The sequence below is a fragment of the Carassius auratus genome, unplaced genomic scaffold, assembly GCF_003368295.1.
Source record: "Carassius auratus strain Wakin unplaced genomic scaffold, ASM336829v1 scaf_tig00013767, whole genome shotgun sequence".
Classification (NCBI taxonomy): Eukaryota; Metazoa; Chordata; class Actinopteri; order Cypriniformes; family Cyprinidae; genus Carassius; species Carassius auratus.
Genome location: NW_020524440.1, coordinates 1293995 through 1321573, shown reverse-complemented (window position 1 = coordinate 1321573; position 27579 = coordinate 1293995). Strand labels below are relative to the sequence as shown.

At 37.1% G+C, this 27579-nt stretch overlaps 2 protein-coding genes across 5 annotated transcripts; both read left to right on the top strand.

Moving 5' to 3' along the window:
* The first annotated feature begins 454 nt into the window (after positions 1 to 454).
* LOC113074165 (CXXC-type zinc finger protein 1-like) lies at positions 455 to 6772 on the top strand. Its single transcript, XM_026246920.1, has 15 exons — positions 455 to 638; positions 1319 to 1431; positions 1527 to 1627; positions 1815 to 1942; positions 2072 to 2227; positions 2345 to 2488; positions 2782 to 2889; positions 3382 to 3569; positions 3652 to 3859; positions 4053 to 4160; positions 4269 to 4318; positions 5731 to 5827; positions 5916 to 6068; positions 6252 to 6399; positions 6505 to 6772. The coding sequence occupies exons 1-14, from the start codon at positions 636 to 638 to the stop codon at positions 6396 to 6398; spliced, it is 1704 nt and encodes a 567-aa protein (XP_026102705.1). The 5' UTR covers positions 455 to 635; the 3' UTR covers position 6399; positions 6505 to 6772.
* A 745-nt stretch (positions 6773 to 7517) lies between these two features.
* Positions 7518 to 27126, top strand: LOC113074163 (uncharacterized). Of its 4 annotated transcripts, none has more exons than XM_026246917.1 (14): positions 7518 to 7640; positions 10711 to 11194; positions 13188 to 13254; positions 13760 to 14274; positions 14723 to 14799; positions 14909 to 14946; positions 16025 to 16096; positions 16258 to 16293; positions 16506 to 16559; positions 16952 to 17134; positions 17236 to 17529; positions 17697 to 17777; positions 18941 to 19189; positions 25313 to 27126. In XM_026246917.1, the coding sequence occupies exons 2-14, from the start codon at positions 10953 to 10955 to the stop codon at positions 25772 to 25774; spliced, it is 2370 nt and encodes a 789-aa protein (XP_026102702.1). In that variant the 5' UTR covers positions 7518 to 7640; positions 10711 to 10952; the 3' UTR covers positions 25775 to 27126. The 4 variants fall into 4 exon arrangements, with proteins under 4 accessions (XP_026102702.1, XP_026102704.1, XP_026102701.1 ...); XM_026246916.1 differs by having other exon boundaries at positions 7519 to 7640; positions 14906 to 14946; XM_026246919.1 differs by lacking the exon at positions 16025 to 16096.
* The last annotated feature ends 453 nt before the right edge of the window (positions 27127 to 27579 follow it).

The following is a 27579-nucleotide window of genomic DNA, read 5'->3' as shown; positions in this document are numbered from 1 at the left end:
ATATATATATATATATATATATATAAACAGACTCTTAAAAATAATGCATCTAAAATAAACCTTTTTGTTTACATAATATATGTGAGTGTGCTATTTATATTTATTATGTATGTATGCATGTATTTATGTATTTAAGAAAAATGTTTTTTTAATATATGAACTAGATTTATATTTATAATATAAATTATATTAATATAAATATATACATGTAAAAATACATTTTATAAATATTTGTAAAAAATATATACTGCACATATGTGTATATATATATTTTTTTTATTTATAACTTTATTTTCTTTTTATTTCATTAAACTTTTTTTTATTATTTAGAGATTAAACCCTGGATTTCTACTGCCTGTCGGAAGTAACACTTACACACACATCCAGTAGGTGGCAGCAGATCGTGTGTCATGTAAACCGTAGAAGAAGAATCGTAGAGGAAGTGGAGGTAAATGTTGTTGTGCAGAGTTCCGCGGTGTAAACAAAAGCATTAACTATTAAACTATTTAAACAATTAACTGCACAGCTGTTTAGTTCACCTTGGTTATGATAGCTTATTAGTTTTTGTGCTTCAGATGTTCTAGACGACTGTGGTGACATTCCTTCCTTTTGGACATTAACTGGACAAATCTGTCATGGCAAGTGAAATTTTTTTGCACTTCTGGTTTTGTCATTAGTAATGTACAGGTTGTAATACCTTGGTACTTTGATATATATATATATATATATATATATATATATATATATATATATATATATATATATATATGCGTGTGTGTGTGTGTGTGTATATATATATATATATATATATATATATATATATATATATATATATATATATATGTATATATATATATATGTATATATATATACACACACACACACACACACACCAGAATACTTAATCAATTTATTTGAAAGAGTTCCATGGTTCATGTCAAAAACATGCTACTTTTTTGTTAAAAATATAAAAAAGCCATATCAAGTGTGTGTGTGTGTGTATATATAGAGAGAGAGAGAGAAATTTAATATATTATCTAAATGGCCATGACCGGTCAGAATAGCTTTTACAAAAATGTGTCGTCATTCAAATGGAGGTTTGGCATCACAAAGCATCAGAAAATACATAAAATATAGCATATAGGAGCATATTAAAACTTTACAGTATATACAGTGACATTCTGCAGAATTTAAACTGCACAGGTAGACTGTATAACAGGAACGTTGTTGAAATGTAAATGTCTGGATTGAAGTAGTTACAGAACATACAGATAATGTCAAATGTAATCCACATTCAGTTTTTTCTCTCATGTTATAGGACAGCGAATTGTCAGACTTGGAGCAACCTCCCGGACCGGAGACGAGTCTGAACTGGAAAAATGCACCCGTTTATTGCTTTTGTCGCAAACCAGACATGAACTGCTTTATGATGTAAGATGAGTTTCTCTTTAAATGTTTGCATGCAGTTTTTTTTTGTCAAACCAAATATTTTGCATCATAATGTCACATTATTTTCATGTACACAGTGCTTGTGACAGCTGCAGTGAGTGGTTTCATGGAGACTGCATTAATATTTCCGAGAAGATGGCAAAAACCATCCGTGTTTGGTACTGTGAAAAGTGTCGCAGTAAGACATTTTTTAAATTATTCATTTTATTTTATCTAATGATTTTTTTTAAACAAACTAAATATTTATTTTAATTTTAATTTATTATATTTTGTTATATAATAATTATAATTATTATTTTATCAGGGTTTTTTTTTTATTATAGCATCAAAAACGTCCCTTTGAATATGTACATCCTGTGATCTAGGTAAAAATGAATCCCTAGAGATCAAATTCCGTTCTAAGAAAAGCAGAGAGAAAGAAGCGGAGCCAGACTGGACCGATAACCAGCAGGACACACCGGATTTCAAGTCGGATGGACGGTGTGGGTCACGGGTGAGAAATTCTGATTTATAAAGCTGCTCTATTTCAATGAGCTTTGTGAAGACCGTGGCTGAAAAAACATTGTTTGTCAAGTGTCAACCTTTGGACTGGCTATGGGGAATATTTGGGATTTGTCCACAGATTAAGCGATCTGCGCGCATGTGTGGAGAATGTGAAGCCTGCATGCGCACAGAGGACTGTGGACTGTGTGACTTCTGTAAAGACATGAAGAAGTTTGGCGGCCCAAATAAGATCCGGCAGAAGTGTCGTCTAAGGCAGTGTCAAGTGCGCGCTAGGGTGAGTTTTACTCTCGTAAAAAGTGTCATATTGCCAGTGATTTAGCTTTTTCTATCAAATGCCTTAGTGGAATATTTAAAGGTATGACAATGATTACTGACTCTGTGTATTTTTCAGAAAATGTTGCGAGTGAAGGATGAGGAGTGGTCCATGTCTAGGGGCAGAGACTATCAGGACGGCCCACTGTCTGAAGACTACAGTGAGAATGAGCTGGAGCTGTATCAGCACTACTGTGCCGGGAAGTATGGAGATCACAGCACGGTACATCACATCACACTTCAGAGAAACAGAAAATACCTTTTTAAAGGAATTAAGCCCAACTGGATATCTTGGTAAAACTTCTGGACACACATTTCCAGCAATGCAAGAACCGTTCATATGCTTTTGAATGGGAAACGATAAAAATCATTTTAATCGAATAAAATGCATGTGCAGGAAGTACATTACTTTATAATGTCTATACTTGGATGAGATTGACGATACTTCTTTTTGCAGAAATGGTTGTGCCTAAACTTTTTTTTAATTATTATTATTTTTTATTTTTTATTTACCAGGGTTGGAACAGTGATGATGATGACGGTTCATATGCTGACCCTGCTATGAGAAAGAGAGCTGTTAAAGTCAAGCATGTGAAAAGAAGAGAAAAGCGATCTGAAAAAAAGGTAAAGTCCTAAAAATATGTGCATAAAATGCTTGAACCTTTAACAAGATATTAAATTTATTTTTATAAAAAATATACATTTTACATTTTGTATCTGTGTTTTTGGATGAGGATCATATTTGATGTATCAGGCTTTAATGAATCATATGGTATGACAGATGAGAGTATAGAGCTCAATTTTATTCAGAGGCCCAAACTGAACAAGAATATATGCAGCAAAAATATTTGGTAGCCAAAAAGTAAAAATTCTGAAAGCTTGTATACAGTAAAGTATATAAGTTGTCACTCTGTATCACCCAAAATATGTCTTAAGATGATATTTAAAATCTTAGTTTATAGTTTAGATGTAGTAGAATGTGCACAACAACGTTTTGACCATGTTTATAATTTAGAAGCCTTAAGAGAAATTTGCATATCAAATATGACATTATCTTTAATTGATCATTGTGCTTAAAATGGAACATAATTAAAAGACTTTGTTTTCATTCATAAGAAAGAGGAGAATAAGTCTCGGAAGCACAAGCCCAAACAGAAGCACCGTGACCGGGTGAGACACAGCGAGCGGGCAGAGGTTCGGGACAGCGGAGGAGCCAGACAGTGCCTCGGACCCGGATGTGTCGAAGCTGCACGCGCCAGCTCTAAATACTGCTCTGATGACTGCGGCATGAAGCTCGCTGCCAAGTAAACCTGGAAACACTTTACAGTTGTAGAGAGTTGTATGTAAGAGATTAAACAGACTGTCAACATTATTTTGTCTTGCCAGTCGAATCTATGAGATCCTGCCCCAGCGTATCCAGCAGTGGCAGCAGAGCCCGTGCATTGCTGAAGAACAGGGCAAGAAACTTCTAGATCGAATCCGCCGTGAGCAGCAGTCAGCTCGCACGCGACTCACTGATATGGAGAAACGCTTCCATGAGCTGGAGGGCATCATTGCTAAAGCCAAACAGCAGGTTGTGCAGCAAGATGAAGAGGTGAGAGCCATCATAAACATAGTTTCAGCATTCTGTTGCTTTGAAAACACTGTAAATATGTTCCAGTATAATTATCTTATATTTTAAATGTCATTCATTCCTGTGATGCAAAGCCTATACTCCAGACTTCAGTGTTAAATGATCGTTCAGACCTCTTAACAGTGCGCTGGATATTGCTTTTCTTTTCCCAAAGGTCAATGAGGGTGATGACGACACAGATTTACAAATCTTCTGTGTGTCCTGCAGTCACCCAGTTAACCCCAAGGTGGCACTGCGTCACATGGAAAGGTGCTATGCCAAGGTGTGTTGTATTTTACAAATTGTGATGTGTAAACCTAAAACACTGTCACATGTTTTAGTGTTATGTTTTTAAAATGCTGTTCACGTTTCATCTCTTTCTTCTAACCAGTATGAGAGTCAGACGTCTTTTGGCTCCATGTACCCAACTCGCATAGAGGGGCAAGTACAATTTTATATAAATATATACAGTATATTAATAGTACTCATTTTTAGATTAACATGCTTCCACTGTGATATAAATGTAAAAAATGTTTAGAGGTCATGAACTGCTTGTTTTTTTCATGAACTGCTACTTTTTTTTATTATTTTGTACAGTTCTCTAAGGTCCACTTATAATGTTATCAAGATTGAATAGGTGTGGTGGATTGTAGACTGAAGTAAACGCCCACTCTGGCATCGAATTGTGCATTGTTTACAAACGAATCTATGGTGAAATGAAGTGAACAAATTGCCAACGTTTTACTGACATGGTCTGGAACTTCATTAAAAATAAAGCTAATCCACTTTAATGTTGGGATCCAACGGAAGGCAATGCAAAGACTAGCTGCGTCCCAAATGACGCACTATACACGATGCACTCATACACTGTGGACTTATGCACTATGTACTCAACCATGTAGTGTATGAATTATGATCCGAGCCCCTCCCCCTCCGATACAAAATTAAAGCTGCAACAGTTGCATGAAGTGTTATTTAATTGCATCATCCGGGTGTTTAAAGTTCTTTTTGGAATTTTCAGTGTGATCGCACTTCTCACACATATTTATACTACAAAACATCTTAAAATAGTGCGTAAGTACGCGATTTGGGACACACCTTGTGTTTGTCCTCAATTTGGCATTGCACAGCATCTTGTCTTCAGAGCATGTGTTCGTCTCTCTCATTATTTGCACTACATGTGAGAACCAATGGGCGGAGCTAAAGGCAGAGATGATAAACCAGGCGTTGATGATCTTCTGCGGAGGCGGGGTTTATCCACTCTATTACACTTTTTTTTTTTCAAAATTGGCTTTAGTATAAGCTTTTTTTAGACTAGTTGAGAAAGTTTTGAGTGAAAAATGTCTCCGTTTATGACCCCTTTAATGTTTTTAAGTCTCTTCTGCTTAACAAAGCTGCATTTATTTGATCAAAAATACAGTAAAAACATTAATATTGGAAAAACAGTGTCACATGATCTGATAATGTGCTGATTTGTTGCTCAAAATTTTTTTGTATTATCAATGTTGAAATCAGTTACAGTATCATTATCTATCATTAATAGAAAGTGTAGAAGAACAGCATTTACCGTATTTGAAATAAAAATATTTTTAACATTATACATATTTTTTTACACACACACCTACATACACACACACACATATATATAACTGCTTCATGTAAAATAAATCTTTGATATTTATTTTATATTTGTTTTCTATATGCCTATATCATGCATTTCTTCAGTGTACTGTTCTATATATATATATATATATATATATATCTAAAAAATGTCTAAAAAAGTAAACAAATAATATATTTGCACACAATCTTAAAGTCTCATTATTTCGGCTGTTTTTCTTCTTGAATAATAGTGCTACTCGGCTCTTCTGTGATGTTTACAATCCACAAAGCAAAACCTACTGTAAGAGACTGCAGGTTCTCTGTCCAGAACACTCCAGAGACCCAAAGGTACTTTACCACATGCATTTGATACATAAACATTTAAACTGCATAGATATTAAGGACATTAATCAGAATTGTGAATATATGCATGCAGGTCCCTGCTGATGAGGTCTGTGGTTGTCCATTGGTTCGTGATGTATTTGAACCCACCGGAGAATATTGCAAGGTGTCCAAACGCAAGTGTAACAAACACTACTGCTGGGAGAAGCTCCGCAGGGCCGAAGTGGACCTGGAACGAGTCAGAGTGGTCAGTGCATTTGCAAAGGAATCGTTTATTTGAAGGAAAGAATTGGTTTATTTGGATCAAAGAAAATAGCTGTGTAATAATCTCAAAGTGATTAAGATGTTCTTGCTTTCCCACAGGATTGCATTCATGAATCTTAATCTTTCATTTCTTCAGTCATTCCCATTATGTCTTCTCCTTCCCTAGTGGTACAAGTTGGATGAATTGTTTGAGCAGGAGCGCAATCTAAAAACAGCCATGACTAATCGTGCAGGTCTCATGGCCCTCATGCTGCACCAGACAATCCAACACGACCCAGTTACCACAGACCTGAGAACTAACAAGGACAGATAAGGTTACTGTCATTCCTTTTCAATCTTTTATCCATGACATTAGCACATAATGTTCATCCATGAAGCAACTCTCCTGACAGTCTGAAGTTTTGTCTTTGATCTTACAGAGAAAAGGAACCATGCTGGTGAAGTCGCCTGATGTTTGTGAAGAGTCAGTGTCTTAGTAGCTGTTTGTTGAAACTAATTTATGTACAACACTCTTTGTGTTTCTGCATTATGCTTTCATGTAACCCTTGGCTTTACTCTTTTGAATGGTGCTGTGACAACATTGAATTGTGAAGACATTTTTTAGATTTTTAAAGAATCTCATACCCATGTATTGTGCATTAAAAAAGTAAACTGGAGAAGGATTAAAATATTTTTCTGGCTGGTGAATTGTCTGTTATTTGTGTTTACATTGCATTTCTTGTGCATCTACATAAAAAATAATCATTATTAAGGGTTTGTTGTGCTGATTGTTTTTTTATAGTCCAGATGTGGCCAAATTATTTTAACATTTTTGAGACTTGTTATAATTGCAATTAAAAGTTTGACCAAAGTTTAGATTCATATACATGCAAACGGTACATTTATTATTCTTGTAGGGTTGCATGATTGATTCAAAACTGGATCATTCTTATTGGGTTTCATGTAAAATGTAAAAATGTCATGCTTTTTGATCTGATCTCTGATCTGCATCAACGACCTATGACTGCGATTCTGAGGTAACGTGAATGCATTTCACTTTTCATAAATGATTAAGAATTATGATGGTGATTACCAAATGTTAAAGTGTTTATGTTGACCAAATTTGATAAACGTAATTCAAGTCCCTTTCGGATTTAGATTCTAAGTTTATTTAGATTCACAAAATTTAAATCTGGTGTTATTAATCAAGGATGAAAAATTATGGTGCGTTTCATCGAGAAAAACAAATTATAATTTGCTGTAGCGATGCGCAAGTCGACAATATTATTTAATGTTATATTAGTACACGCTCGTCAAAAAAGCAAACAGACAAACTCCGAAAAACTACAGTTACTGATGATCTAGCTTTGTTATTGTTTTACACTAATGGTGAGTATTATTGTAAGGACTCTGGCCGCTGATCTACCGCTTCATTTCTTTATTCGACACCTCAGTTAGGATCGACTTCCTACGATGCTCGTGTCAGCACATGCGCAGTAGATCGCCGAAAGTATCGCTGATCGGAGAGAACGAGGCGCAGATGAACGAGCCGATCGACTGCGCGAGACTCGATGAGGTAAGAATGTCAAAATGCTGCAAGTCTTCGATACGCTATGTTTTAGTACACGGTAAAAACGCCTGCATATAACACGCACACAACGTCAGAATTTCGAGATATCGCTGTAGTAAAAGAGTGGGGAGATCGGCGTGGTTCCGTGCAGGAGAAAGCGCTCGGAAAGTCGTTTGCGAGGCTGCTTCGCTGAAAGCAATGAAGGGGAGGGTCAACAGTGAAGGGGGGGCTGCTGGAGCTCATTCAGCACGGCGAAATGGACGGTGAAGAGTCGTGCAAAATAAACTTATCGTGTCTTTAAAATCTGCCACAGTTAATAAGGGACGTTGTCAATAAAATGCACTTACAAAACGCGTGATGTTTGATAGTGATGTCGTTAAATCGGGCGTGTTATTGATCGCACGTCGGGACAGCATTCCTCACTCCTGCGATCTGTAATGGAGGCTGGCGAAACTCGTGTCGATTTATTACGATCTGTTTATTTCGCTCACCGGTCATTTTTAGAGGTAGAAATGTTAGAGATTGCTCAAACTATAACTTTATTTTTAAGATAGTTTAGTTAATTTGCGCTGAAAAGGGGGACTGCGCAATTTAATTCAGTTTCAGCGAATTGTTCAATCGCTTTTTGCGTGGTCTCTCGGTAAATTACTAATAATGACCACGAGTCCAAACAAATCAACTTTAAATTATTGGGTCACATACTTAAAAAAATATATATAATGAGTCAGCTTCACTGATGTCAATCAAACTACATTACTAATATTTTATATAGTGATACATTATATACATTAATATTTTAATGATACTTTAATATTTTATAGTGATACAGCAGCATTGTCAACTTTTAACATATTCCACGAGGCATCTAAATAAATAACGTTATAATGCATGGTGCAGTGTATGTTCACTTCTTGGGACATACTAAAATGAGTAATTAAATTTTTTTTTTTTTAACTTAAACCATTAAAAACTATTTTATTTCACACTGCGGTTTTGCATCTTTCTGTTGCATCACATCAAAAGGAAAACAGTCAATGTTGTTTAAAGCACCGTTTTTTTTATTATTTATTTTTTTTAATCTGTTCCACGGTTGCATATCTTTAGAAAATCATCATACATGTTATTCTTAGTAGCTGGAAAAGATGAGGAACTTTTTGACTAAATGGCAAAAAATTACTAGCTTGGTACATTTTCGTATTAGTAGTTAGAAAAGACAAAGAATCTAAAATTGTGCTGATAATGAGCTGCTGTATTTGTTACTTTTATTTGGCTATATGAGAGATCTCTAGTAAAAAAAAAAAACCAATATTTTCTACAAACTGTACATTCTTTTTTTCTCCCACCTTTCTGAAATGTCGATTTTTACAAAACTCGTTCTGAAAACCGAGGTGTGCACTGATTGGCCAGCTATCCAGTGTGTTGTGATTGGCCGAATGCCTCAAGCGTGTGACGGAAATGTTACTCCTTAACATACTGTGATGCCATGTCCCGGCACAACGAAACAAAACCAATCAAACCCATTATAAATGAAGCATTTGTTGCATCCAGTTGGGAACTACTGATTATAACGACTTAATACTGTCTTTTTAAGCGTTGTGTATCATGCTGCATAAACATAAAACTATGTCTGCATTTGTGATCAGAGAAACCACAAACAACAAGCTCTTAACAGTTACTCTTCACTGCTCAAAACTCGCATTTGAATCATCAGTGGCAAATCCTTTACATATGAAAACGTACTCACAGGCTGTGAGTCAGAAGCGCCAGATTGTCCTTGCAAAGTTGGAATTGCCCCACTTTATAGTAACAGACACCGGCATTGTAGGCTACTGGTTCAGGAAACAGTCCTCGTCCTCCGTAAAATGCGATGCACACATCTGAATATTTGGGTTGAACTGTTCTGGAACAGTGTTGTAAATACAACTTAACCACTGATTTCTACTTGTGTCCTCTTTTGGAAGACCAAACATTGTGTCCTCTTTTGGAAGACCAAACAAAGTAGCTTCGCTTTCACAATGAAACACAGCTTCTCCACAACATGGTGCTGGTGGCAACGGCGAGAATAAAATTTACCTTTTCTTTCTTTGCATAAACATTTTGACGGCGTTATGCAAATTTTCCCACATCGTGATGTAGACATGTGGGGGTGTGTGAGAATGAGCCATTTAGTTGGGCGTGGTTGACATAAATTTTATATTGTTTAGTTTTGGGTTTGAGACTTTAGTCTTTGCAACTTTACAGATCTTCTTTATTCACCAAGAGCTTGTAACACTCCAAAGAGAAAGGAAAACTTGAAATCGCATCATATGACCCTATTAAGCTAAAACCCACAGCGAGATTTGATTATTACTGAGATGTTGATTACATCTATTTGTCAGGTTTGTATTGTTCTTCTAGTTGTGAAAGTGCTCATTACCTTGTTCAGCCATTCAGTAGTTTTCTTAAACAGCAGTTGTATTAACCAGTTGGTTTTAATTAGAGGAAATGAGGTGTTTTCCATTAAACAAACTTTAACAAACGATGGCTGCTTCCTGGACTGTAGCGCATTTCTTTGCCATAGTAATTGCGCTGCATTGCAGATATCGAATGTTCTCAGTCCATTTGTATGCTGGCAATTCTGTCACCATGGCATCCGCTCATTTCAGCATGGTTCTATAAATATTTTCCTTTATGCTACTCTATCCTGTTTCTGCTAGCTTGAGTTTTTGCAGTAGCCTAATTTAACAGAAGGGTTTTATTTACCTCAGTTCATTGGGAAAGACTTTCTTAGAAACTATTGCTTAAATGTTTTATTGGTATGCAGATGGTGATGCATGTACAAAAAAATCTTATTTCTCTTTGGCAGTTTCTTAAATCATCAGTGACAATGTTAAGCTGTATGTGTGTGTGATTGGTTTGGAATTCATATGTCTATAGTAATTCAGTATGTCTTTAGAAATCCATTAAGCAGCAAAAATGACCATGTTGGCAGAAATTTAAAAAACAGCCCTTACCATTATAATAATGTTACTGCATCTATAAATAATTAATTGAAAATTAAGTATTTTAGTTCTTCACATCTGCTTTTTCTTTACAGGTATGATTCATAACCAGTAAAGACATGGATGAAATATTGGATTTTTGACATTTCATGCAACCCAAGCTCTTCAGAGCTTTGAGATCACTTCTAATTTATATGGACTACAAAGTCATTTTTCCTATTTAAAAATGTGAGCTGGCATTTCAACATCCAAATTCTTCCTGGCATGGCTTAAAACCATTGGTCTCACAAATCTACTAGTAATACAGAGGCCTCAAGGCCAGAGAACGGGATCAGATATGACTGATGAGCTGAATGGGGCCTTGGCTGAACCGGAGATGACGAAACCGGAAAAGACTTCTCCGATTGGAGCAGATGTTGTTACTGACGATGTGGTCAATGCAGTGGGGAACAGTGTTCCTGGAAAGGTGATGTCTGAATCGCCACCTGATTGGTTGAAGCCAATGGAAGAGGATGAAGATGATGGTGGTGATGGTGTCAAGAGCAGTGAATGGATCATCATGAAGACCAATGATGACGTGTATGTGTTGCTTATGCCTAATTTTTGTTTGCATTAAGTGGGATTTTTTTTTATAGTTTGGGTTAGAGGTGCAACAATATGTCACAGTACATCAATGCTACTGTAGTGTATATAGGGCTGGGTGATATGGGCAAAAAATTATTGTGCTAATATTTTTCATATCAGTCAGTATCAATAATTATCAGTCGATGGGATCATATCGTCAAGTAACCTTTATTTATATAGCGCTTTAAACAAAATACATTGGGTCAAAGCAACTGAACAACATTCATTAGGAAAACAGTGCGTCAATAACCCAAAATGACAGGCCGTTCATCATTGAATTCAGTGATGCCATCTCTGTTCAGTTTAAATAGTGTCTGTGCATTTAATTCCAATCAAGTCAATGATATCACTGTAGATGAAGTGACTCCATTTGTCTACACTAGATGTCGAATAGGACATTCCAGACTAACCTATAGTTTTCTGTTGGCGGGTGAAGATCCTCTTTTGTTCTTTATGCTAGAATCCATTATCTTTGAAGAATATTTTGGTGGATTGTAACAGTTATAAGTCTGTCAGAACTTATTTTTCTCCTATGGCATGAAGTCGATGTAAATATGTTCATTAACAAAAACCGTATAATCTGTAAAAATTGTAACAAACTATAGGGTAAAATTTATATGTAAGATTATGTTAAAAAAGTAAATTTTCTGACTCTTTGAGTTTTATCAAAATTAACCATTGGTCATCTACACTATTACACAGTTAGATCATGATAACCTGAGTTGAAAACACACACAGTACCTCATAATTGTGGTAAATTGTAACTATGTATATGATTTTTATAGTACTTATATAAAAAACAGTAGCCTAAATACATTTACTATAAATACTCTATGGTTTTGAGCAGTGCTGCCACTTATTGAGAGCATAGACTCAAAACAAAAACTTCCCTCCACTATAAAGTGAAGCCAAAACATCTCCGTAAGGCCACTGTTATCTTGCGAAAATTATGTCATTTGGATCCAGAGTTAAACTGTATTGATCGTGAGAGCCACCGTATCAAAGTCCCGGCCAAATTCCCACAGACCCAATTAAAAGTTCACAATCATGATGCCACATCCCATTTTTATAGCATCAAATAACTAAAAGCGAACTTATTAGAAAAACGGAACAATTGAATATACATCAGTGTGAAAAGAACTACCTAAAATGATTGTAACCATCTTTAGAAAAAATTATTTAAAGTGTAATTAGTTTTTTTTTTTAGTTTGTCTCAAGTCCCATTAGATTACATGGAGTGGGTGGGGTTTATGACATATACTGGGTCCTGCCACCTGGGGTAACATCGAACATGTTATCATTAAATCGAGGAAAAATATTTTGTGATAATTATCATTATTTTATCACCCAGCCCTAAACATCGTGAGAGTTTAGACATTAAATTTAGCATCAAATATGATGTTTATTATTTATAAGTAAAAAAAAAGCATTATTTAATAAAAAATATTTAATACATTAACATTAAATATTTAAAACCTATACAGGTGGAGCTGGGGAAGGTGGAGGGTTTCTGAAGCGCACTGCCACTACTACAGTGAGCACTAGCCAAGTATTTGAATGTTTGAGCAGCAAGCTCATTGGCTGCTGATACAAAAAGAAAAAATCAGCTGTGCCACGTGAATAGTGATGTAATTATATCAGATTGAGTTAGAACGTATCAGTCTGCGCCGTCTAGAGTTTCATGACAGAACTTTGTATTTAAATTTTTTTAGTTGACTTTTTCCACTAAAACTGCTGTGCTGATTATTTGCAATTAAATGTTTTATTTATTAAATAAAAAGAAATACTAAACAGAAGTGTGAGACCATTACTGGTCTCACACTTTTTGACCCAATTTAGTTTTTATATTTTAATTAATTTGATGATAAATCACTTTTGATAATTATACCACACCTGTTGATCATGTTCAGTTGTTGAACTGACTTTCGTACTTTTCATATTCTCACAGTCCAAAAGTAAAACGAGGCAGAGGTCGGCCCCGGAAAGGATCGCACCCAGTTCGCTCTAAAACTGAGGTTTGTGTAGCAATCTATCTTGATTTGGGGTTTGTTTGCTCCGTTAAAGAGAATAATATGTATGCACTATGGGAGCACTATTTGTTTTAATCAAAAATACAGTAATATTGTGAAATATTATTTCAGTTTTAAAGAACTCATTTCTGTTGGAATATATTTTAAAATGTAATTATTTCCTGAAATGCAAAGCTGAATTTTTAGCTTGATCCTTCAACATTCATTCTAATATACTTTGATTTGCTGCTTAGTTCTCAGTTATTACTTGTTAATGTGTTTTTAATGTGTTTGTAGGATGTTTTTTTAATTGTATTATTTAATATAATAGCAGCATTTTGGTTTAAATGCTTTAACTAGTCGTGCTTTCTAAGGTTACTACTTTTCTAAATATCCAGGAAAATGTCCATAATCATTTTATCTTCTTCAGTCTTTTAATTGAATCCTATTTGAAATTATTACAATATTTTTAAAACACTTTCTTCTTTTCTATGTGGTTGTTTGGCGTTAGCCGATTATTCCTCCTTTACTGGGAAGAACACGTTCTAGTAATGCATCAGGAACTGCCATTCCGGTCCCAGATCCAGCGCACACACCTGAGGCTTTACCCAGAAAACCCCAGAGCATCAATCACAACCCGATATCAACATCTGAAAAACCCAGACTCATCCCCATCTCACCTGCAGGGGGCAGCAGCCTCTCCACAACCCCCAACACCGAATTTCACAGCCCTCCACGCCTCACGAGGGTCACGCCGCTCAGTATCGACACATCCGTGACACAGAATTTCGTTCACACTCCAGCTGTAAAATTGGGTAATGTTTCCAGACAGAGTGTTTCCTTTACTGAACCTGGGAAAGATGGCACTGAACTTCCTATTCAGCTCTGGCTTTGTCCTCCTATGGAGCCCATTAGCCCTACAAAAACTCAGGATATGTTCTCAGATCAGATTGTAAGTTCAGCAAATTTTCCGGGGACTACGCTTAATGGATCAGTGACCCTAAAAGAAAGTCTTCCTCTGCTCAGGTGAACAAATCTGACTCATTTCATACCACTGACTAATTTTATTTACCGTATTTTTCGGACTATAAGTCGCACCTGAGTATAAGTCGCATCAGTCCAAAAATACGTCATGATGAGGAAAAAAACATATAAGTCGCATTGGACTAAAAGTCGCATTTATTTAGAACCAATAACGAAGAGAAAACATTACCGTCTACAGCCCTCTCGCGGTTGGTTCATTTCTCTCGGTTCATGTCAAATTAATTTTGATAAATAAGTCGCCCCTGACTATAAGTCGCAGGACCAGCCAAACTAAGAAAAAAAAGTGCGACTTATAGAATACGGTATATATTTTGCATGCTCTATTTTTAACTAGGTTCACAAATGTTTTAACATTGTGTCCAGTTCAGGGTTTCTGCAGGTCTTAAAAAGTCTTTAGTTTACCTTCATAAAGTCGTTTGTGTTTCTTCAGTGAATGTGAAAGCTGTGGCAGCGCTTTTCCTGCTCAGAAGATCGGAGACGTAATGTGCTACGGATGTAGGCCTAAATGTATGTGAATTTGTATTTGCACTATTCATTTCTGCAAGCAGCAGAGGATAAGTATGATAATTGTGTGATTTGCATTGTTTAATTTCTTTATTTCTCATTTCTGCAGCAGACAAGAAGCAGTCTCCTCCAAATATTGTGTTTAGGAAGGTATGTACCATTAGACAGGCATCGCAAGAGATCTCATTCCTGCTTTTCTGTACTTTCTGACACTGATTCTTGAGACTGGGATAAAACCAAGAGTTTATGTGGCAGAAATGGTTTTGGGTTATTCAGCTATTTATGTGTGTTGTGGTCATGCTTCTAATGTTTCTTTAACTATCCAGAAGTTGTTGTTTTTTGTTTACTATTGTTTATATTTAATTTAAGTTAAATAATAAATAATTTTATATTATATATTAGTAATATTATTATAGGACTATTTTTAATAAGTTTAAGTATTATATTAATTTTTTTTAATTAAATATAATACATTGTTATATTATGTAATATTTAAATATTCATATTTTATAGTTAAATAAAAATAAAACTTTTTATATATTTAGGATATATGTATAATTTTTGTTTTTTTATATAAAGTATTTATTTTTGTTCAGAAGTTTTTTTATTTTACATTTTTAGTGAGGAATATTGTTGCTAACAGAAAAATATATAAATAAACAATATAAATTTTTTTTTAAGAATATTCTAGTGATCATCTCTGGTTCATTTCAAATCGGAAATGTCATTGTATTTTGAGACATGATTTTCCCCATGTATCAGTGCTGTATAAATATTTTTTAAGGCTTTCTGCAAACAAATACATTTGTATATATTATTTTATTTTAATTGTACTTGCCAGAACGTCCATTGATGGACTTTATTACTCATCTGTGCTGTGTTCTTGATGTTGTGAAGTGGACATGAAGCAGTGCATCTGTGTTCATGTCAGCTCTGTGGGAGGTAAAAGGCTTTGGCGATATTTTTGCGTTTGAACTAATTTCCTTTTTTGTCTGCTCTGAATATATAAGCCCAAACTAGTTTGTTTATCGTAAGTAGCTGAAAAGCTAGGTCCAGATTATCCTTGATTTCTCTGCTAGCATTCTTTCATTCTCTTGATTATTCTTTTCTTGTAACTTACTTTCCCTCTATTTCCGATTCTGTTGAATATAACACCTTAGTTATCATATTTCCTTTGCTTCATTTTTATTATGCTTTTTTTATTTTATTTTTTATTATTATTTTCAAGGTGGGGCAGGATCAGTGGGAGGTTGGGAAAACAACAAAAAAAACAAAAAAACATCCAAGAAAACAAGTTCTGGTAATGATAATCGCATGACATCATATAGACACATTCGTTATGTTTTTGGGTGAAAACGTGAAACTGCAGCATACACAAAAGCATTGCCAAAGATCATCCAAAAATTCATCAATAGCTGAACTAATTCACACCTAAACATAACGTCACTCTGTCTCTCACAGAAACAACGTCCCGAACACAAGAAAACTGTCAAAATGGTGAGTCTACATGCTTTATGGAGCTAAATCTTTTTTTTTTTTTTTTTTTTTTTTACATATATTTCATACTTTAAGTCTTTACAATGTAAAAGGGATCAGTGTATGGTTACTCATTCATAACTCTGGCTGATTCATTGTGTGATGCATATAGTGCAGAAATCACAATATATTCAGGAAATACTAATCCAGGTTATTATTGTGTGTTTTTATAGGATATTGTCCCTGATGGTGATGATGATGATGATGATGATGACGATGATGATGAGGTGAGTGATTTGGCAGCACATGCATCTTTTTTGGTGTTTTTAATGATTGTGGCATGGGAGGTTTTTTTACCCTATGAAGCCTTCTGCATTATATTTGAGACCTCTAAATTATCACCATGATCAAAAAGTGCTGAAAAACCTGTAAAAACTGTAAAAAAAAAAAAAATTCTAAAGTGTCAATAAACTTTCATTTAATTGTGAAACTGTTATTTCATATGTCAGGCTTTACATGTTTTGAGCATATTACAAATTGGACATGGAATATTCTTTTCCTGGTTATTGCTGAGCTCATAAAACCACTTTAAACCTAAATTAAGGTTTTATTACATTTCAAAAAAATCTGCCCTTTATTACCGGAAGAGCACAATTTCTCTGTCTGTTCTTGATTTCAGGTTGTGAAGAAGCGCAGTCGCAGGATGTGTCAGCAGTGTGATGCATGCCTTCGTGAAGACGACTGTGGCACATGTGACTTCTGCGTGGACAAGCCCAAGTTTGGTGGCAGCAACAAGAAAAAGCAGAAATGCCGCTTACGTCAGTGCAAGCTTCAGTCAAGGCTTCATGGTCAAAAAGGAAATGTATGTATTTATCTGACTAGCATCTAATGGCATCGCCTGACCGTATGCCAGATACACACACATGCAAGATGAGTTTAGCCACATGTTTCTTGTTTTATCAGATCGTGGAGGGAAAGCGAAATCCATCCCTTCCACGGAGGAGGAGAGATGAGAAGCCGAAGCTCAAGAGGCGCGGGAGACCGTCGAAAAAACAGAAACTCAGAAGCAACCCCTGGGAGGATGATGACGAAGTGTCTTATAAGGACGAGGATGACAAAGAAGACTTGAGGCGTTATAAGATGAATGGCAGGAGGAAAGGAGGAAAGAGGAAATGGAAGTACAGTTTTAAGGAAGAAGAGGAAGACGTGTTCATTGAGGCCGTGATTGAGGAAGACGGAGCGTCCAACACAGAGGAGGTTTCTGGTTTCTGAGTCATGAAGTTGTCAGGAATTATAGTCATTTTTATACGATGGGATTGCAGCATTAGACTATATCAATATCACTCAGTTAGGTTCTTCAATGTTTTCATGATTGTATTTAGTGTTATATTATCTGTTTACTATTTTTTTTATTTTTATAATAGAATCCTGATATTTTGGCCAATCAGACGTCAGCGATGGTGTCTAATGAGATGCACTCAAACACGTCAGGACTCAGTGCTCAGGTTACTTTCTACATCATTTTTGTTTCCAGCCTTGCTTCTGAAATTAGTTTCCTAATTCATAGGCATCAAAAAATATATACATATATAAAACAGAGTTCTAAGCCTTGAAATAAACATATTAGCTGTGAGATGAATTGTAACTCTTTTATTTAAAAAAGAAAAAAAGAAGGTACAATGAGGACTTAAATTAACATTGTGTGCATTTGGCAGATGCTTTTTATCCAGATTGTCCTACATTGCATTCAGACTATTATGTCACTGTTAACAAAAACAAGAATTTAAAAAACTATTTATATATATATATATATATATATATATATATATATATATATATATACATGCATACACACACACACACACACACATATATATATATATAATAAACACTTTTTTTTTTTCATTAACGCTATAAAATTACAGTACCACTATTAATGGATGTGTAAATGTTTAATTTCAAACATTAAACTATATAATTTGTATGTTGATATAGAACAGCAAGGAACCATTAAAATGGTAACACTTTACAATACGGTGCATTAGTTAATATTAATTAATACATTAATATTAACAGTATTACAGTATTTATTCATCTTTGTATTTATTAATAAAAGTAAAGTTGTTCATTGTTATTTCATGTTAGCTCAAGTCCATTCATTAATATTTACAGAAAAAAACCATTGGATTTTAGTAATGTGTTAGTAAATTTTGCAGTCAGTATGAATTGAAATTAATAACTGTTTTACCAGTATTTAATTGTAAGTTCATGTTAACTAATGTAGTTAACTAAAGTTAACAAAAGAAACCTTATTGTAAAGTGTAACCATTTAAAGCTTTTCTTTTATAGAGTTTCTCATTACAAGTATTGGGAGGCGGTTAGTAGATGCTGCATTCACAAATTTGGAGTATTTATTTATTCTAGTGATCTAATAATGAACATTATTTAGTTATGTAACTAACATTACCTTCGATGGTTGCAAAAATCTCTGACTGGTGAATCTTGCATCAGGATTGTTGGTAGTTCACCAGGAGTTTTTCATTTTGTTTTTGAGGCAGTCTGTATTTTTTCCAGATTAAAAGTGCAACCTGCATCATCCAGTTATGAATGGTTTGTGTTGGTGGCCGCTGAAAGCTGATGTTTGTCTGGATTTCTGCATGTTTCACAGGGATTATACTACAACATGTCAGGCGTGCCGACGGCTCCTTACGTGCTCGGATCAGTACCCCTGTGTAACAGCAATCCAGCGCCGATGGGTCAGGTGACCAGCTCTCTGCCGATGGCGGACGATGGGACTCAGAACGGGTTTCTTCAGATTGAGATGGTGAGAGTGGGATCACCACCGTCACATTACACAGAAGCAGCTCAGGACACAGAACAACACGTGTCAGAACCACAGCAGGAGCCCACTCCGGTGGTGAGTCTGTCTTCACTGCTGCCCAATACAGCACTATTCATGTTTGAATGTTTTTGAAAGAAGTCTCTTCTGCTCCTCAAGACTGCATTTATTAGATCAAAAATACAGTAAAACTATAATATTGTGTTTTTACAATTTAAATAAGTCTTTTCTATTTGAATATATTTTATAATGTAATTTATTCCTGTGATGTGCAGCTGTATTTTCAGCATCATAACTCCAGTCTTCAGTGTCACATGATCCTTCAGGAATCATTCTAATCTGCTGATTTGCTGCTCAAGAAACATGTATTATTATCAGATTCAGTGCTGAAAAGAGTTAATATTTTTGTGGAAACCATGATACGGTTCTTTAATGAATGGAAAGTTCAAAAGAACAGCGTTTTTTTTAAATAGAAATCTTTTGTAACATTAGAAAAGTCTTTACTGTCAGATTTTATCAGTTTCATGACTTGCCGAACAAAATATAATTTTAATAGATTTTTTTAAAACTTTTATTTAATTTGAATTCATATTAATTACATTTTATAACGTCTTGGTTACTTATGTAACCCTCGTTCCCTGAGGGAGGGAACGGAGACGTTACGAATGGGATCTCGCCCGAGAGCCCAATCACCTTTGAGTGGTACAAAACGAGCCAATGGTACACAAAGTACCTTGGTCTGCGGAATTTGCATCGCGAGCTCTGCCCCGCAGAGCGGGTATATAAGGAGCAATGCGAGCAACTCGCATTCAAGTCTTCGCTGAGGAGCCGAGCCAGTGACCCGGCCGTTCAGCGGAACAGCGATGTGGCAAGGGGACGTAACGTCTCCGTTCCCTCCTTCAGGGAACGAGGTTTACATACGTAATCAAGACGTTCCCTTTCAGTCGGTCACGTTCGAAGTTACGAATGGGGTCCCTTACAAAACTCCACATGGCTGTCTTCCAGCGACCCGTGTGAGTGATAGCACCCTGTCGTGAGGCCAGCACGAGTGAGGGCCTATAGCTCGCACAGAATACACTGGGTAGCATATTCCAGCTGGACATATGCTAGCAGGCTGCCTGCCCGTGGGAGGACTACAGAAAGCAGGTATCTACCAAGGTGGTGATACGTAAGAACTCTGAGGTACCCAGCCCGCAGGGTGGAAGTTTCAACGACAGAGCTGGCAAGGGGCTTGCCAAGGGAAAGACACATGCTGCGGAGAGACTTACTGTGGACATACACACATGGGATTACCCAGAAAGGGGAATCACGACACATGGAGGCACCTAGTCCTACACATGGCTGACCAAGGGGCATGTACGCAAGTGTTGGACATCAACAGTGCTGGAGGAACCCAGGGTTCTGACTGAGGAACTCACCTGAGGGGAATAGCGCACGCATCAAGTCCGCGGAGTGGAATGGCGCAGCAAGCGGATAGACACCGAGCTGGTCCTTACTGGCCCGAAGGGGCGAGTACCCGGGAGGACACGGGCTTTACACGGAGATTATAAAATCTCGCGAATGTGTTAGGTGTCACCCAGCCCGCAGCTCTACAGATGTCTGCTAGCGAGGCACCATGCGCCAGCGCCCAGGAGGAAGCTACGCTCCTAGTTGAGTGAGCTCTCACCCCTAGGGGGCATGGCAGGTCTCGAGCCTGATAAGCCAGGACAATAGCATCCACTATCCAGTGGGATAACCTCTGCTTGGAGACAGCCTTTCCCTTCTGCTGGCCTCCGTAACAGACAAAGAGCTGGTCTGAGGTCCTAAGGCACCGAGTTCTGTCCACGTAGGTGCGGAGCGCACGTACTGGACAGAGGAGCGCCAGGGCTGGGTCTGCCTCCTCCAAGGGGCAGCGCTTGCAAGTTCACCACCTGATCCCTAAAAGGAGTAGTGGGAACTTTGGGCACGTACCCAGGCCGGGGTCTCAAGATAATGTGAGAGTTAGCCGGCCCGAATTCCAGGCACGCTTCGTCAACTGAAAATGCCTGCAGGTCCCCGACCCTCTTCACCGAAGCCAAAGCCGTCAGGAGCACAGTTTTCAAAGATAAAAACTTTATCTCTTGGTGTTGAAGTGCTCAGGGGAACGCGGGAGCTGTCGCAGGAAACCCAGACGAACCGCTGAATCACGCCGTCACACCAACACCAGCTCTTGCTTGTAAACACTCCGGTGATTGCAGCAAGCGATGTGCTCGGCTCCGAAGCGAAAGCTTGAATGCGAGTTGCTCGCGTTGCTCCTTATATGGGCGGAGCTCGCGATGCAAATTCCGCAGACCTAGGTACTTTGTGTACCATTGGCTCGTTTTGTACCACTCGAAGGTGATTGGGCTCTCGGGCGAGATCCCATTCGTAACGTCGAACGTGACCGACTGAAAGGGAACTTCAATTTCTAAAATTATTTTGTAAGTAAATCTCCAATTGTTTAACAGTATAGTATATATTATTTTTATTATTTAATTTATATAATATTTATAAAAGAAAATCTTTCTTTGCATTTACAGCCTAATTTTAATTAGAATATTATATTTTAAAATATTAAAGTGGCACAAGCACGCCCTCAAGCGAACAGTTTCACAAAAAAAGGAGGTTTTATTGATTATTTATCAATTTATTAAAAGGCCTAAGCATTTTTCACAGTGTTTGTAAAGTGTTAATGAATCATGTTGATAGTTAAAGTGATTTTTCTACACCTGGGGTTATTCTTTTAGGATACTTGGGCAGAACTGACCTCTAATATATATATATATATTAGGGGTGTAACGGTTCACAAATTCACGGTTCGGTTCGATACGATACACCGATGTCACGGTTTGGTTCGGTACGGTTCGGTACGTTTTAGATACAGCAAAAATTTAAAACATCTCAACTTTTCAGAATGCCTCAAGCGCACCGCGGGTCATGTGACAAGAACTAACCAATCAGCTTCATCCTTTCCCTTAACAACGTTGAAAGCTTAGCCAAGATGAAGGAACAGCTGATCATAGTTGTATATGGATTGCAATTTTGAAATAAATTTAGTAGCAGAGCTACTGCAAGCGATTTTTAGAGCTGCAAATCCATTTATCCTTTGCTGAAATTTCCGCATCTTAATGGAGAGAGCACGTCATTGTTGCTTAGCAAAGGCAGACGCCTCAGGGGCGCAACTGCCCGAGCGCTTTGGAAAGGAGGAGAAAGACGCACCTAGCGTTTTCCACGAGTTTTTAGGCGCGATATGTGAACGGCCCCTACGGTGCTCGCTAACTCAGCATGCGCTGAAGGCTCGTTGCAAAATGTCTAATGCATTTAACAGACCAGAAATAGAAGATCCTCCAATAACCAACAGGTGTGGTGTTTGGGTGCACTTTGGATTCCCTGTAAGCTATAATGGTGATGACAGAATGAATGGTAAATAGTAAGGTCTCATATCCACGGCTATAATGTAAATGTAACGTAAATGTAGCCTACCAATCGCCGCAGTGATGTCTTTTGCCCTGTTTGAGTCAGTTGGAAATGTCTGTCTAAATGCTGCGGGGATAGTTTGTTGCGTGTATGTTTCTCCTTTTTTTCGTCTTTTCCCAGATACTGACACACTAAGCTAAGGTGATGTCGGCGTAAATGAGTTGACATGTTTCAAGTATTCCCGCTGGTGTTTTTTTTTTTTTAATTCCCGCTGGTGTACCCTATTGTCATGTTGCAGATGCGACATACCGTTGTGTTTTTATCCACCACTCTCTTGCCATCACCATTGAGAGTGAGGAGTTACACGCCGATTTGGGTTGATTTGGGAGGGGTCTGAGCCGATCGACCATGATGGCAGGATACGCTATCGGTTGCCAGGGGCAATGCCTTCAGAACTTCACAGAGGCGCGACTAAACATTTCAGGGCTCTTTAATTTGTGCGCATTTATTTTGTCGGCGGAACAGATCGAGACGGATCTACGAATACGAGAAAGAAAAGGGAGAAAGTAAAGCAATGCAAAAACATAAGGCGAAAGAAAGGGGACCTTACAGGAACAAGCTCACACCAAGCGCAAAACAGCGGTGTTTGGAGAAGCTCTCAGGCATCTAAAATATCGACCCATACGAGCTCCCTGCAGCGGCACAGAGACCTGAACAATTTACCTCTGTGCACACATATGGATATTGGGAATTATATTTTTTACGATGTAAGTCACCTTGCATTCACACTGTTAATGGCTTTAATCTAACCAGGACATTTACATGTTGCAATCACACATTTAACTACCCTACCTAACCCAGAACTGGTTTGTCCACTTTGCAGCCCCCAACACAAAAACCTGGTACAGTATGTGTCATCGGGTTAAAATCAAATCATAACTAAACATACACAGCTTTAGCCTACATCAAAACATGTTGGAAACGTACGTATTCATTGAACATCTCATTACAATCTAGTGTTTACGAAACAGTTGCAGTTAATTACTTTGTCATTTTGGTCAAGAAGTGCATTCTAAATTCAATGTAATTACAATACTTTAAACTCATGTGAATAAACTTACTTTGGCCAGTACAACACTGTTTTCCTCACCTGCTGTAGATGGACCCAGCCACAGCAGAAAGCCTCGTAACTTTCCAAAGACTTGTGGCTTTTAAACTCCTGCATTGTGTAGTGACTTAAACCAAAAACAATATAATTCCCAATGTCCATATGTGTGCATGGAGGTAAATGGTCCAGGTCTCTGTGCTGCTGCAGGGAGCTCGTATGGGTCGATATTTTGGATGCTTGAGCGCTTCTCCAATACCGCTGTTTTGCGCTTGGTGTAACCTAAAACAAAACTGTATTCCATTGTTTCTATGTTTTCCATATGTATCGTGAGAGGTACTGGAGCAGTTTTTAACGCAGCAGTAACTTACAGGCATGGTAAAACAGTGCAGAATTGCGAGAACCTCTTCTACTACCGAGTTAACAACACATGTAAACAATCCTGTTTCGCCGCCGGTATCCTGCCAACATGACAGAGACTGTGATATCGAGGGAGGGGCTTTGTGCTATGACGAAAACTTCTCATTCTCAATAGCTTACAGGGAATCCAAAGTGCACCCAAACACCAGACCTGTTGGTTATTGGAGGATCTTCTATTTCTGGTCTGTTAAACACATTGGCCACCGTGTACCGTGCATGAACTGCTCGCTCACTCAGTGCGTACTGAGTGAGCGAGCGCCTGACTGAGTAGCCTAACATAAACATATAAGTTGGTGTTTTTTTCTTCTTCGGGGGTGTCAGGGGCGTTGCCTGTTACGTCGTTTGGGTTATTGGGCTGCCTTGTTGAACGCATATCATTATATTTCACTTTTTTATTTTATTTTATATAATTAATTAGTCCAACAAACCGTTCTGTACATAATGCGTACCGCGTACCGAACCGAAAGCCTCGTACCGAATGGTTCAATACGAAGACGCGTGTCGTTACACCCCTTATATATATATATATATATATATATATATAACACTAAAAATCACCATAACGTAAATTCATTAAAAGACAAAATGGCTTAAAAAACAAGTGAAGTTAGTTCTTATTTTGTTTCCAGATACTACTTGGTTTTATAACTTTTTTGTATTATTGTGTACAATGAAATTCAGTGATGTTTATGTGTCAGTCTTTACAGCCATTACAAAATGTGACTTTGGAGCACAAAAGCAGTCTCTGGGGTATATTTTTAGCAATAGCCCAAAAAACATTGTGTGGGTCAAAATTATAGATTTTTCTTTTATGGCAAAAATCATTAGTATATTAAGTAAAGATCATGTTCCAAGAAGATATTTAGTAAATTTCCTACCATAAATATATAAAAACGTAATTTTTTGATTAGTAATATGCATTGCTATGAACTTCATTTGGACAACTTTAAAGGTATTTTTCCTCAGTATTTAGATTTTTTTGCACCCTCAGATTCCAAAATTTCAAATAGTTGTATCTCGGCCAAATATTGTCTGATCCTAACAATACATCACCATACATCAATGGAGAGCTTATTTGTTCAGCTTTCAAGTGATGTATAAATCTCAATTTTAAGAAATTGTCCCATATGACTGGTTTGTCCTCTAACCCCTATTTTGAATCATTGTGGTGATTGTTGATTTAAAATACTTCCAGCACAATCAGAGATTTCCGCAGCTATCAAGCAGGTCAGACCATGCAAATGTCACATCTGCTTTCATAGATCACACACATCTTCAGTCTGGTGGGAGGAGAGAACGACCGAGACCAAGGCCTGATGGAGCTGTTCACTTCCCTAGGCCAGACCGTGCTGCCCGCTCACTGGGTGGGCGTCATGTCCAAAGGCCCCATCCTCCAGCTCCTGCAGTGCTCCAAAATCTCCAGCATGGCTGACACGGTGGTCCAGATCGAGAAGGGCTACTTCTACCAGGTCAGTGTCCAGAACCAGCCTCTCCTGCTCATGCACGCCGTCTACTCACGCCACCCCACCTGCCTCGAATCGGTCGATGACGTGGTGTCGCTCTTGCTGGATTTGGAAGGGCTGGGTGTGTGTCAGGGCTACCAGAACTTCCACATGGGCTCACAGCGGGAGCCTAGAATGAGCGTGAGAGCGGCTCTGTGCGATTTACTCATTCCCAAGGACGAGGAACAGTGTCCAAAATGCACACATGCTGTGGAGAGTTGAGCAGCTGTGTGAGAATCGACCGAGAATCAACCAGCTTTGAAGCTTATAGTGCAGCCAGAACTGTTTCTGACCTCATGATGAACTGACTTAAAAAATGGTGCTTCTTCATATATATATATATATATGAAGAAAGAAGTTAGTGATTCAAAAAAAGGACCTGCAAAACACTGAGTTTTACTGAAATCCCTTTTTTTTTCCATTGATTTCCAGTTGGGATTAGGACATAAATACATTCAGCTCTCATTTAAACTACCTCTTCATTTTTTCATGAACCACTTTTAACCTTAAACCTCCCACGTGCCCTTACTGACTCAGAAGTTTGATGAACAAGTTTATTGTTGTACAATGACAAGCATGGAAGCTTGTTTCCGCCATAGGATAAAAAATACAAAAAGTTATTTTTATCTGACAATACAGACTTTTTTTTTCTTGTGATCGCAAGATATAAAATCTGAATTTCAAGATATAAACTAAATTCACAATTGCAGGGGGAAAATAATCTGAATTGTCACTTTTTTTTATTTTGTGGCAGAAACAAAAAAAAAATAATGAGGTCTCAACTGAGAATTTCGAGAGAAGAATTTAGTCACGAGATGTGAACTTGGAATTGCAAAAAAGAACATCAGAATTTAGATCAATCAGAACAATCAGAGATTATATCTCGCAGTTCTGAGAAAAAATCTGTATTGTGAGAAAGTCACAGTTACCATATTTACCATACATACCATATTTTTTAGTATTCTGTCGCAAAAAATTTTTTTATTCTGTACTAACTTTGTCATGCTACATTTGGCGTTAATTGTTCATATCTAAAGTTATTTGAAAGTAATTTTAAACCAAAGTCATTCAACCTTTTAAAATATTTTTTTAGCCCAAAGCTAGCACACCGTCTTTCATTGTGTGTGTTATTACGTGTGCAACAGAAGATACGCTCCGGTCTTTTTTTGTCCTGTTGTTAATCACACCTGCTTTCATGTGACTCAATTGTGTTACGTATGATAAAGTGCAGCTAATGGCATTGCGATCCACAGTGCATCTGTGTGCATTTTTGCTGTTGTGTGTATCATTCCCAGCCTACAGCAGACATCCGGCCTGAGGAGATTTCAGTGATCAGCCTTTATACGGTTTAGGTATATTTGAATTCTTCCTAGTAGAAAAATCGATGCGGTTATCATTTGACTAGTTTTTATTTCAATGCAACATTGTTTTTCATTCCTGAGTGATTCAAATTCTGATGTTTAAGGCAGCAATTTTTTTTTTTACCTCTACCCCTGCAGATCTGTGTAAAATAAGGTGTAAAATATACATAATTGCCTGAAATTATTTATAAGTAGAGGATGTAAGCTAGAGGTGATTCTGAGAGCGTCTCTGTATTGTAAATCTTACTCTTTTGGTCTGTTTAACCACCGATTTCAGTTTTTGAAACACTGTAAAGTAAGATTTTTATGAATTACATAGAGAGAAAATTCTGCTCCTTGACAATCAGAATCACTCTTGAATCATCATGATGTAATGCAGGGGTTTTTGAACTTTTTGGTCCATGAAGAATCTAGAAAAAAAAACACTTTGCAACATGTACTTTTTGATGTGGTAACTTGCAATTAATAAAATACGATTTCATGCAATAAATTTATTGAATTTGACTTGTCCGATTTTATGACTTTTCAGTTGACACCATTTGTAATGGTAAAACATTAAAACTCTAATTTAGCTTGTATTTAAGTCAAATGGGGCTTCTGAACAACATTTGCTGTGAAAAGCGGTATACAAATGCATTAAGATTGAATTTAAAATGTTTATGCATT